Genomic DNA, 12,928 nt, shown 5'->3' with positions numbered 1-12,928 from the left:
CTTGGTCACTCTTCCCCCCACCCCCCAAAAATGTATTGTTCTAAAACTGAGATTAGAGGAACAGATAGGAGCTGCGTACCTGTGAGGAAGTAAGCAGTAATTGTGAAGACAAATGCTCAGACGCCACAAAAATCAATAAACACGTGAAAGGAAAACAATGTTAAAGCTACGCATTCCTTAAAAATGAATACAATTACAACACATTGATCTAATTGAATTAATGAGATGAAAATTCTAAGGCATAAGACATATTTTTTAGCACACGCTGATTACTTCCAGTCAGCCTCAAGAGTGAGGCCAACTTTTTTTTTCTTCTTTTTTAATTCCAAAAGCAATTTGTGGCCATGGGTGCTGTAACTACATTTGGCCTGGCACTAACAGCTCTGGTTATTTTTTGCACTGCATGGGGCTGCAGGTGTGATATACAGCACAGTTTTAGGCCTGTCTGCATATTTTTCTCCTTTTTTTTTTTTCATTGGTTGTACACATGCACGCATATAAGATGTTGATGTGCACAACTGTGAACTTTTAAAATGCCTGTCTGCTGCTAATAAGCTCAGTCATTCTGTTACTGATGCATTATTAGGTGGAGTGGAAGTGAGTTACTCTGATCTGAGGCAGAACCTTATTAGGCACTATTTGGGATACACTGGCTCCTAAATAACACACAGATGGAAAGTATTAGTCTTCTTGGCAGGAAGCTCCACTTCCCTGTTGTACTGTGAATTAAAATATTACAGCTAGGACTCTGGGTACTGCTGGAATGAATTATTCTGGGTCATTTTAAGTAAGTGCCCAAAACCTCACAGGTGCAGGTGGATCGGCTACCTGAAGAAAGTTTCAGAGAGTATGAAAGAGAGTGCAAAGCAGTGAATTAATCCTTGCCATTTCTGAATTATTGGAAGAAAACGAAAGAGGTTACATAGCTGACAGTCAGGCTGCAGGAGACTGGAATTCTTCTCTGGGCCACAATGAAGACAGGGTGGTTATTTTTCCAAAGTCATGCTGGTTGGTTGCCACGTTAACCCTGCGCTAATGCCATTTCATAAAATGAGTCGCGCCCTTGTGCTTTTTTCTGTGTATGTGTGTGTGTGTGTGTGTTGTAGCTGGGAGACAGCCACAAGAATGCGATTTAAAAAATGAAAACCAGCAAGAGCGTGCAGCAAGCAAAACTCTTAACAAGACCTTAATATGGTGTGGTTCTGTGTGCTTCTGTGGTTCATCTGCTCTGCCAGGGTGGTGCTAATGCAGAGGGAAAGGGAATCCCTTATCTGGATGTCTAATAAGATGGTTAACTGCACATATGTGATCTAAAAGTTAAATAAGGAAATACAGTTTATCAGCACACCCTACCGAATGAGACATGTTTTTTCTACTAAAACTGCCAAAAGAGGAACATTATGGCTCACCAAGTTGAACGTACACAAGTGTTCAAGCACAAAACCAGTCTGGGTTACACTTTCATCAAAAGTGTATGTGCGTGTGTGCGTTTGTGGCAGGAAAGCAAATATCACAAGAGTATGATTCAGAGTGACTCAGGTTCTGAGGCAAACAAGAGGGCAAGTCTTGAGCAAAGCCCTTTCACATTTTTAGTTGAATATTATGTTGCAACACCACATCCAAAAGACCGGATGTATGTGCGTGCGTGTGACTGCGTGTGTGTGTTTTAGTTTGTTTTTTTTAGATTTTTAGCAAAGCCAGTGGACAGACGCACAGCCCAACAACAGTGATAAACAAGTGGTGTAAGACCTTGTCCACAAGGGTGTGGATTAATTACTTAGAGCTATTTGTGTTTTTTTAAAAACCATGTGGCCCACACTGTAACAGCAGTACAACACAGGAATGTTCAAGTCTCCCCCGCTGGGTAATCAAAGGCCACTTGAGCAAGCAGCTTTAAGCCATAAATCAAGATCTGCTCTGAGACCAGTTTCTCCATCCACAGAGAAAGTGCTGACAAACACTTTTTTTCTACACTGTTTCTGAAAAGTTCAGTTTCTACAGGCAAACACGGCAGCAGACGTTTGACGTGGATGGAAAAATGTCTAGTTTGTATGTGCCAACTTGTAGGATGTATTCCAACCAGTGCTACTCTGGTTTTGTTGCATTGTTATTTTATTTTGACTTTTAGTTCTTAATTACATTTAGTTTCTGTAAGTTTCCAGACTGGGTTTTATCTTGCTTCATTTTAGTTTTTATTTTTGAAAATGTTCAGTTTCAGTTTATTTTTATTAGTTTAAGTGTTATTTTTTTGCTTTTAAATTGTTATTGCATGGAGAGCATTTAGCAGGGGTGTGATTTGGGAAAATAAGGACAGGTATTACAATAGAAACACAGAACAAAAGAGCAGTGGACATACATGTTCATCAGTACCTAGGAAGCAACACTGTTTTTCAGATTAAAGATACTAAAACTTAAAAAAAAATCCTCTACATATTTGTTTATTTACAAATTTCTTTCACTTAGCGTAATCTTTAAGTCTAGTTTTATTTTTATTTGAGTTAACCATGATGTTTTTCAGTTTTCAGTTTGAGTTCACTATAATAACCTTCATCCTAACAGCACTGAGTAAAGTTACTTTAAAAGTGCTTTGATACATTTCAAAGCTGATCAGTTACATAACTACATTACCTGCTGTTACCAATTCAAAAGGACCTTTGAACTGGGTCTGTGCGTGTTGATGATACGTGTTGAGAGGATGTACATCCTAGTCCAGATTTACCTCTAATTCATTGTCTTTAACTCATGTGGTAGAGCTCATATTGGTAGCATCACTCCTAGTGCAGAACCAGCAGCAAGCTTACTAATTTACAGCAAAGTGACAGCTTCAGTTAAGCTGACAACGAACTGTTGTAGCTCCCTAACAGGCCTCATTTCCTGTGTTGTGGCAGTGTTGTTGGCTTGCAGATGCTTCTTTAAACTGTGACAAGGAGCTCTCAGCACCTAGCAGACTTATTGTCACCCAGATACTAAATCCAAATACTTTCACAGTGTTCTTTGCCATCATGCCAGCTGACCGGACAGGAGTGAACACCCATCTGAATGCCAAGGAGCTGAACAGAGACAGGCACACTGCAAATGTGCCAGTGATTTAACAGACACTGGTGCTTTCTGTTGATGCAGACATGCATGTTTGCTTAACAAGAAGACAAGCATCAGCTCATGGTCTGAAGGGGCCATGAGGCCAGGCTTCCTAGCCTCCACATTATCTCTCACTGTCATTTGCACTGTGGTTTTCCAGAGCACCCCACATTACACCCCATGAATAAAAGCATGCTTGTGGTTCACAATAGAGCTCGGGCTGCACCATGAAAAGGGGGAAGGGCTTTGCATTCCTCCAGTGACCTCCTGTTTGCAGCAGATATAAGTCCTTCTCCTTGTATGCTCTCACCAACGATGGGCGATTATCAAAGAGATAAGACGACGCCCAACTGTCCCCCAGGCTCACGGTGCATTCACAGCATTAATGCAGAAAGTAGAGTAGATGTGCTTTGTCTGCATTTTTCTCTGGAGAGGTGCGGTGAAGCGATGAAGAGCGGCATTTCAGGGAATCCAGGGAGAACAATGTCATCATTCAGTTTGAGTGACTATCTTGGCAGACTGATGCTGACTGGATGCTTGCGATATTTAATCTGGGTGACCGTGCATACCTCGTTTATGTCACTTCTCTATTGAAAGTGCAGCATCAGCCAACTGCAAATTCAGCTCTTACAGTTTGATTAAGTGCAAGCCAATAATGCATGGTGGGTGTCTCATTTTTCCCTCAGAATAAGAACATTTAGAGCCAGTGTCAGATTAGTGCACACAGAAGATCTTGATTTAAACACAACATGGCCTAAAAAGCGTTAACTCTCCTTTTACGTCGACTAATCGATGTTGTTTACTGTGGAATGTGGGTTCAAAGAAGTGTTGAAGGAGGGCTCAGGAAACACATGTTGTTCTTAGCAAAGAAAGTGTGACACAAAGGAAGGGGGCTTATGACAGCAACAACTTCTGAACGCTGGCATCAGCAGGAAGAGGTGCACCCACTCTCAGCAGGCTGTATTGTTCTAGAAAAACAATGGTTGACAGCTGCTTTATGGCTTGATGCCACTTTTTTCATGGCATACTGCGATACTGCTGCTGGAACCTCTAATGTATGAAGGATACCAGTTATGCTATATTTTCCATAGTCCATATGACAAATATAGTCCATATTCAGCCCTAACGGCCAATGGAAGAAGGAGAAGTAAAACTCATGAATGAAAGAAACTTTCTGAGAAGACCTAGGATTTTGTCCCCAAGGCCGTTTTTGTTCTGTCTCTTTATTAAAGTGAAGATGAAGCATTCAGCTCTATCTGCCCTCAGATGCTGACGCTGGGTTTGTCCTCCATTAGTAATTGCCTGTGGCGTAAGGAGAATCCACAGTCAGTGGCAGAATGTCAGCTTATAGGCTGCTGAGACACAGAGTCCAGAGAGTTTGCGTCAGTTCACAAATTTACAGACTTTTTACGTAATTGCGCTGTGAAAAAAATGTATTTGTGTTTGGTCTGCTACACAACATTAGGTCCAGATGTTAGTTGTGAAACTCGCAATGGCAGTGTTTTCTAAGCATCACAAGTTTTAGTGACACATTGCCAAAAATTGTATTTTTGAAGGGAAAATAAAGACAGTAAGGAAAATGATTCTGATTGCAGATATCCAGGTGCAGGCCAGTTGCTTTTGTGGGATCTGATTTAATGCACTGCAGTGTATGTGTGTTTAACCTGAACAGTGAGACAAACTGATGCATGTGTCCTCAATGGGTATCTTATCTTTTTGGCATCTCTTGCACGTGTTTAATCAGCTGCTTGAACATGGATATCCAGAGCGCTTGATTTACAACGACTTTCAGCTGTGAAGGCACTGCACATCTGCTTTTCAGTATGACATATATAATTTTTTGGAACTTGTCACTCCTCGTGTGTGTGTGTGTGTGTGTGTGTGATTTTTTTTCTGGACCTCTGCGTCAGTGGCAGAGATGGACTGAGTCATTACATCTAAAGCCTGTTTTAAATTCATCTGATATGAAACTGTTTGTTCTGACTTTAAATTGAGACATTTAATTCTTTTTGGATACCTGGAAATCCAAAGATTATCCAGTTTGGACAGAAATGGAAACTCCATTTGCAGGTTGCAGACAGGCTCAAGCACCTCCAATGAAACTGTCTCTGTTGTTAACAATTAAAGCCTTTTTACGAGGCCAAAATTTAAGTGGCGCACTAAAACCATTCTCCGTTTTTCCAGTAAAAAAAACTGATTTATTCTTGGCTTCCAGAATGCTACCCCTGCGACACATTTCTCGGTCCTCTCATCCTGAGCAGCCTGGAGTTATAAGACGAAGCAAAGATTGCGTCAGGAATGCTGGCAATTTAATGCTTTTCTCCAGGCTGCGCAGAAAGGGGGTGGGGTGCCGGGCTGAAACTGGGAGGAGAAGAAAAGAGGGGAGGGGGGATTTGGGAATATTCTTTGTCCTCGCCCAGCAGTTCGACACACAACTGGAGAAACGACGCGAGCTCCTCGTTGGAAGAGAAGAAAAACCTGGATGGCTTGATATGAAGAGCGGGAGGACTTTGATTTAAAAGAGAAACCCCTCGTCAGACCACAACTTTAATAAAAAGGAGGACCTCGAATCATAACTGAAGGTAAAACACCTCACAGACAAAGCGCAGCGGGGACGCGGGAGCATCTTCTCTTAGCTTTGGCTAACAAATAAGAGCTTTAACTAGACTTTTATCTTGAACTTCTCAGGCCTGTCCGCCGGTGGCTGTGATTGTAAAGCGTCGGAGGTCACCGCAGCGTTTTTAATAAGCCGTGCGTTACAGCACAATGACGGCAAATCCGTTAAACGCCAAGTTTACGCACACAGTGTGAAAGCAGGGAGCGCTAATTAAAGGGAGAAAAGGGGAATCTTACGGCACATTAAGGCAAGGATACCTAGTCAGCAGCACGTGCAGTTACAGCTGTGTTGGCACGCGGGCTATTTATCTCGTTTTAACGGGACTTTTATCCGCATCCACTTTGTGACTGGAGGACGGCCAGGAACCGTCTGTTCCCCCCCCCCTCTCTCCGGAATCCAGCCACACACGCTTCTGTGGGATATTAGCTGCAATATCGATACTTTCTTAACGTTTTTCAGGATTTATCTAAACAATGTCGCCCACCGGTTTGCTTTGATAACAGTCGGTAACGTTAACAGAGCACGCGGGGCACCGCGCTGACGACGTGTCCCGTCGTTGGCCACGAGGAGGAATTTTATTCCCTGCAAACGGATTAGCTTCCTTAAAATTCCACATTGGCATTCGTTGAATTTGGGTTTTTAAATGATTTTTCTTGTTTTCTCGCGTCATTACTCATCCCCAGTTTTACTCATAACGCAGGTTTTATGATGTTATCACTGCGCTGTGATGGGCGGATGGTTTGGGATTTTTTTTTTTTTTTTCCAAACCCGGTTCTATCGTTAAACTTAACCGGAAGTCACTCCTTACTCAGGTCTGCTCGTTCCCTGCTTACTTTTCGGGGTCCACCCCCTGCTCCAGGCTCGGGGCCTCTCTGCCTAAGCGCGTTGGGGTACCGGAGGGTTAACTGCAGTGAGCCTCCCAGATGTGTCACAAAACCCTCTCTGTTCAGCGGGGGTGAGGGCAGTGTTGAATCTCCATTGGGTGGAAGCAGCCTGTTTTCTGCCAAACACCACACAGACAGGCCCGGGCTGGCTCTGCAGACAGGGCTGAAACTCATTTGATGTCTTTTTTACGGATGAGTGGGGAGCATGCAGGGATTCTCTGCAAAATGAAACCTTAATTGTTAATACTGATATTAGCATCCCCCACCCCTAGTCTATATGGGGATCAAACGGTCTATAGAAAATTTGGTCATTGAAAGTAGATGGATTTTACATTATCAAGTGCTTACTGTTTCTTGGAGAGGTGGGTAGGCCCATGAGTGGTTTCAGAGTCAGCACAGCTGAAGGAGACTGAAAGCAGGGTAGAAACACAACAAAAACCCATAAAAATTTGGATGAACACTTCCACTGCCGTGACTTCAGATCCCTTGTTTTGTTATGTGCAGTGTACCAGCATTGATGAGTGGAACGGATAAGCTCAGTTCCAAAAAATGTTTTTGATGGAGTCTGTTATTCATCCCCATCCCCACTCGTAATTTGAACCAGTCAGGTCCTGCGTTTCTGTTAGGCAATCTTTGTTATGTAAAAGTTGACAAATTGTTGGGTAACTTAGTAGTTTGCACGTGATGGCCTAGTGAATAGTGGTGCTGAGGAGGAGCTGTAAAACTAAAAATAAGGATATGAGCAACAGGCCCATCTGCATACCATTCTTTGATTCCAGTGCTCAATTATCAAGAGTGGCTGAGAGTTACATAATTCAGCTCTTTCTGCTACTTACAGCTTTTTCCTTCAGGCTTGCTTGTGAGACAGCCTTCAGACTTGAACACGGATATCAGTTCTTACTATCTAACTATTAACCTACATTTCAAGCAGCTGAGGATCCTCATGACCTTTGTTGATGCACAGCCAGGAGGAACAACACTACAGTATAGCTCAGTTTAGATGGAGGGTTACAGTAGTTATCACAAATATTTAGTATACATTATCTCCATGGGAACCCAACAGTTGAGAAATACCACACTTTTGTGTTGCTGCATCTCTTTGCATGTAGGAATAAGATAGTTGCATACAGCAACAGCAGAAACCACAGATGAGATACTGAGAGGGGAGCAGTGAGTAAACACAGGAAGGTAATTTTTTGATTTAATAGTTCATGTTTCAGACTGAATCATCAAAGACTTGCTGACCATTTATCAGATTGTTGTTTCCCAGTTGTTCCTGCACAGTGCAAAACATTCTTTATCTAGGGAAGTTGTTGTTTGTCCTTGCCAACCCTGCGTCAAACATGAGTACCACTCACACCGGAGAGTTGCCCAGTATAACAAACCACTTACTGAGCTCTGCTGGAGTGCTGAGGGGAGTAATGTGTGATCTTTAAAAGGAAAAGTATCATAATCCAAGCTATGAAAAGAAGCACAATAAATCTTAATTTGAGGCGTTCATGTCCAGCATTTCTTTTCATGTTTAACGGAGACTGCATAAAAAAGATGCCACTGTGACATAACTCGTTAGCAAAGTCTCACGAAACCTCAAGCTAAGGAAGTTCTTTCACACAGACATCATGATCAATGAGCTGATCTGACTGAAAAACTGAGCAGTTTGTCAGCTGAGTAGTATCCCCATAGACTTCAATACAACAATCTTTTTAAAACCATAGAGAGCGCCCCCTTTTGGGCATTTGAAACAATGCCGATTTGAGGTACTTCCAGTTGGCTTCAACTTTTAAACTCTAAAGTTATGTTTGGATGTTATATAAACTCGTGCTTTTATATTCACAGTAGGGATGGGAGGATGGAAATCTGGAATCTGTTCCATCAAGCTCATCGGTTCCTTTTTTCAATCCAGCCGTGTTGCACTGCTCACATCCATGTCATGGCAGTGGAGACTTGGATATAAATCAGTTGCACTGAAGCAGGAAATCAATAAAAAAAAAAAAGTATAAGTAGAATGCATCGTGATGTCAGGATCAGTCGAGTCTTTTCCCTTTGTGCTGATGTTGCCGTAGGGTGCTAGCTGTTCTTTGTCAAGAATAAAAAGCACAAAACTCATAACGATGACACTCATTCCCCATTTCTTTGAGTCGATGAAAAATCTCACAGATAACAGTTCAATGGGCAAGATATAGTGTTTTTGTAACAACAGGGTGCCTCCCACGTGGCTGTTGGCTAAAAACCTGGCATATATTGGCAAGGGCTTCTGTCTATTCTTAAAAATTTTGAGAAAACTGGGCAAAGGGAAGGCAAAAGGGCAAAAAACAGGTGATTAACAGTATTTGTAAGCTTAAACTTCGAGAAATAGGAAAAATCCAGCGAAGAGGGATCTGGGTCTTCAGTTGATTCTTCTGCTGCTCACTGAATCATCATCATCAGAAATGGTCTCAGCCTGAGAGTTTAGGTTGTGTTAGAGAATAAAGGTGGTCACAACAACTATTGACTTTCGATCTCACTATTATCACAATAAAAAAAAAAAAAATTAATACATAGTTGTGGGGTGTCATGGGTATATATACTAAAGAAATGAGGGGTGACTTTTTATTTTATTATTCATGTAGTTCAATAAAGGCTTTCAAGTCTTTATGACGGATCTAAAATATGAACAGTCGTTTTAAGGCAGAGGCAAAAAGCAGCATAAGTGTTTGAATAGAAACTTGTACCTTATGTAGCTGGTTGAAGTGCAGCAGCTTGGTTTATAGTTCTGAATAATTACACAGCTGAAGTTATGAGGTTTGTCACAGATGTTGTGAAACCACACAAGCTCTTCATTACTACTTTGTTGTCAGATTACTGAAATTCAACTAAGAACAACCACATGTGGCTCTGAATTAGTTTGTATCTTCTTAAACATGTAAAGATGTATGCGATTGTCACTTAACTCTGTAAAAGATGAAGACAGCTTTAAGTGTCTTTGCACAGCAGTGTCGTAACATGGAAATGTGGTGATCAATGATAAGATCACAAGGTTAGAGCTTATGAAATATTTGACTGAAATTTTGCTTGCTGAAGTTTCCTCACACTAACACGCCCATGGTTCCAGACCTTACCATGAATGCTTTTTTTTTAAAATGTCTCAACTCAGGGCTTATTTTTATTTATTTATTTATTTATTTATTTTTTGCTGTGATAAACATCATGTACCATGTCTGCTGGTTAGAATGCCTGCACATAGCAGTCTGCCTGTGGCTACAGGATTTTGATTGCATCTGTTCAGACCGTATCAGAGATCCTTGCCTGAGCATGCCTGCAGATTTTAGTCCATGGCTGTAATGGGTACCACCACAAGGTGGCATAATAGCACCACCTTGTGGTGCAAAAACATGATACACCTAACTACAGTGTATTTAAATGTTAAGTACTACTGTATTTCTTTTTTTGGTCAGATTTTAGTGACCCATATTCCTTCACGTGCTTTCTGTTGTTGGGCCAGCTTCTTGGCAAAGACATCCAGAAATTAACTTTGACATATGCTTTTTTTTCTCTCTCTCTCTCTCTCTCACACAGACATAGCTGTGTTCCTGTTCCAAAGACAAAATGAGTTGGAGCTTCCTCACACGCCTTTTGGATGAGATTTCCAATCACTCCACCTTTGTGGGCAAGATCTGGCTCACCCTCCTCATTGTTTTTCGGATTGTGCTGACGGTTGTTGGAGGAGAGTCGATCTACTACGATGAACAGAGTAAATTTGTGTGTAACACGCAGCAACCTGGTTGCGAGAACGTATGCTATGACGCCTTTGCGCCATTGTCGCACATTCGCTTCTGGGTGTTTCAGGTGATTATGATCACCACTCCCACCATCATGTACCTTGGGTTTGCTATGCACAAGATTGCTCGCATGGATGACGATGACTACAGGCCCCAGGGCAGGAAGAGGATGCCTATAGTGAGCCGTGGTGCTAACAGGGACTATGAGGAAGCAGAGGATAATGGGGAGGAGGATCCTATGATCATTGAGGAAATTGAGCCAGAAAAGGAAAAGGAGGTTGCAGAAAAGCCCAAGAAAAAGCACGATGGGCGCCGTCGCATCAAGAGAGATGGCCTGATGAAGGTCTACGTGTTCCAGCTGCTATCCCGTGCCATCTTTGAGGCCGCCTTCCTGTTTGGACAGTACATCCTTTATGGTCTGGAAGTGGCACCGTCGTACGTATGCACACGTTCCCCTTGCCCGCACACAGTGGATTGCTTTGTGTCACGCCCAACAGAAAAAAAGATCTTCCTGTTTATAATGTATGCCGTCAGCGCCTTGTGTCTCCTCTTTACCCTGTTGGAGATCCTCCACCTTGGCATCAGTGGTATCCGCGACTGCTTTTGCACACCACGACCCCGGCACCCCACCCCACGACACTCAGCTCTGGCCAGCCAGAGGTCCTCCATCTGCCGCCAGCCCTCTGCGCCTCCAGGCTATCACACTGCTTTGAAGAAGGATCCATCTGGAAAACTGGGATTTCGAGATAACCTGGGAGACTCGGGTCGCGAGTCTTTCGGGGACGAGGCATCATCTCGGGAGCTGGAGAGGCTGCGCAGGCACCTAAAACTGGCCCAGCAGCATCTGGATATGGCATACCAGAACGAAGAGAACAGCCCGTCACGCAGCAGCAGCCCCGAATCTAACGGAACTGCAGTGGAGCAGAACAGGCTAAACTTTGCCCAGGAAAAGCAGAGCAGTACCTGTGACAAAGGTGAGGCTTCTGTCTTTGTCTCTTGATAACAACACTTTATTGTTTTTTCTGGCTGTTGATGATTTGATGATCTGTCTGCAGGTCTCCGTGCATAGATTCTCATCAACTGGGCAGTTAACAGGAGGAGTAGTGAGAGGACACAAAGGATTTGAACAAAGGGGAGTCTGTATGTGTGAGTGGGATATTGTTAAATTGCTTGAGGTGGATGAAGTCAGCCCAAGCCTTCCAGTGTTATGGCCGACTGTGGTCGAGCATCGGTTCAAATTGCAAGAACGGTCGTCTCAACCCAGCAATACTTGAGACACAAGCCAGTCTGAAGATCCAAAGTGCTTACAAACTGCCATAGTGCGACAAGAAGAGTTAAGGTTACCATGTACTTCTCCCTCAGGGCAGCTATTTTTTTTTTTAATTAATTAACATTAAGTCTTAGAGCTATTAGTCATTTTTATGAGTTTGTCCTCCATTGGATGTTCAGTGATTGCATCTCAAGTTTGCATTAGACTTAAACTGGAAAACTTAATGGGATTTTTGTAAGGCCAAGCCAGATGTGCAAAAAGAAAAAAAAAAGATGTTGAAACTGTAAGAATTTTGTGTTTTGTGCGGAAGTGAGAGTGCTTTTACATGCAAACAAAGGGTTAATGGACACGGCACCACTCATAAAGAAAAGGTACTGGAGTTATTGTCATGCTGATGAAGACTTTGAGGTGTAACATTTCATACAAAGGTTTCCTTCAAGTGTGTCAAATGATTGTTTTTTGTTATTTTGATGATGTTGCACCAGTCATCATTCCCAAGTCTGGTGCCTGAGTGGTAACTGGAACACACTTGGGATGCCTTTGTCCAAAGGAATAAACAAACCTGGGTAATGCTTGAAAACCATTTAACTCTTGATAATGACTTGTATTGTTTCAAACATTTAATACTGTATTTTTGTATTAGTTGTAAGTGTTGTCTTGACTCTTGTCACTGTGGCCAACACGTTTGGGATTGTTTTGTTTATTTTTCCCTGTTGTTCAAAGAATATTTGCTACTGTCTTAGCTCCCTGATGCCAGATTTTGTTGGACTGGTGCATTCTGTTTGGTACCGTTTGAGATAATATTGCAACGCTTTTCTCTTTAATATTTAAATACTTTTGTTTTTTTATTTTATTAGGTACACATCATGTATGACCACAAGAAATGTTAACTTCGTTTTGTTTTGCTTTTTTCTTTTTGGTTAAGTGGGGATAAAACTGTATCTGTTTGATATCTGAAAGTGCTGATTGCTGGATGAGTGTTTTCACTCTTCCAGGATCTGTAATCAAATCAATGTGAATTTAATGCCTTGAATGCGCTCTGACGAGATGCCATCTTTTTCTGTTCTGAATAATACCCACAGTGCCAACTCATTTTCATCTCAAGTTATTTTTGAACGATGCTTTTTGTACTTTTTATACTTTTTGTATTGATAGAACTTTGTGGTTAGTTTTAAAATAAAAAAATCCAGAAAATTCAGATTTTTGGTCCTAGTTTTCCTTTATTTACAAATATTGTTATTGTTATTATGTTACCTTCACTTGGTATGCTGTATCTCACCTTCCACAATCTTGGATAAAATTTGGAAAGTGGCCCAGTTAA

General features: G+C 41.9%; 1 protein-coding gene across 1 annotated transcript; it reads left to right on the top strand.

The window, feature by feature from the left end:
• Positions 1-5,429: 5,429 nt before the first annotated feature.
• On the top strand, positions 5,430-12,792 carry gjc4b (gap junction protein gamma 4b). The gene is made up of 3 exons (XM_003443241.5): positions 5,430-5,660; positions 10,135-11,311; positions 11,393-12,792. Exons 2-3 carry the CDS (start codon positions 10,165-10,167, stop codon positions 11,404-11,406), a joined length of 1,161 nt encoding a protein of 386 aa, XP_003443289.1. The 5' UTR covers positions 5,430-5,660; positions 10,135-10,164; the 3' UTR covers positions 11,407-12,792.
• Positions 12,793-12,928: the final 136 nt, after the last annotated feature.

The sequence above is a fragment of the Oreochromis niloticus genome, linkage group LG16, assembly GCF_001858045.2.
Source record: "Oreochromis niloticus isolate F11D_XX linkage group LG16, O_niloticus_UMD_NMBU, whole genome shotgun sequence".
NCBI classification, from domain to species: domain Eukaryota; kingdom Metazoa; phylum Chordata; class Actinopteri; order Cichliformes; family Cichlidae; genus Oreochromis; species Oreochromis niloticus.
This window is presented reverse-complemented; position numbering and strand designations above follow the sequence as displayed.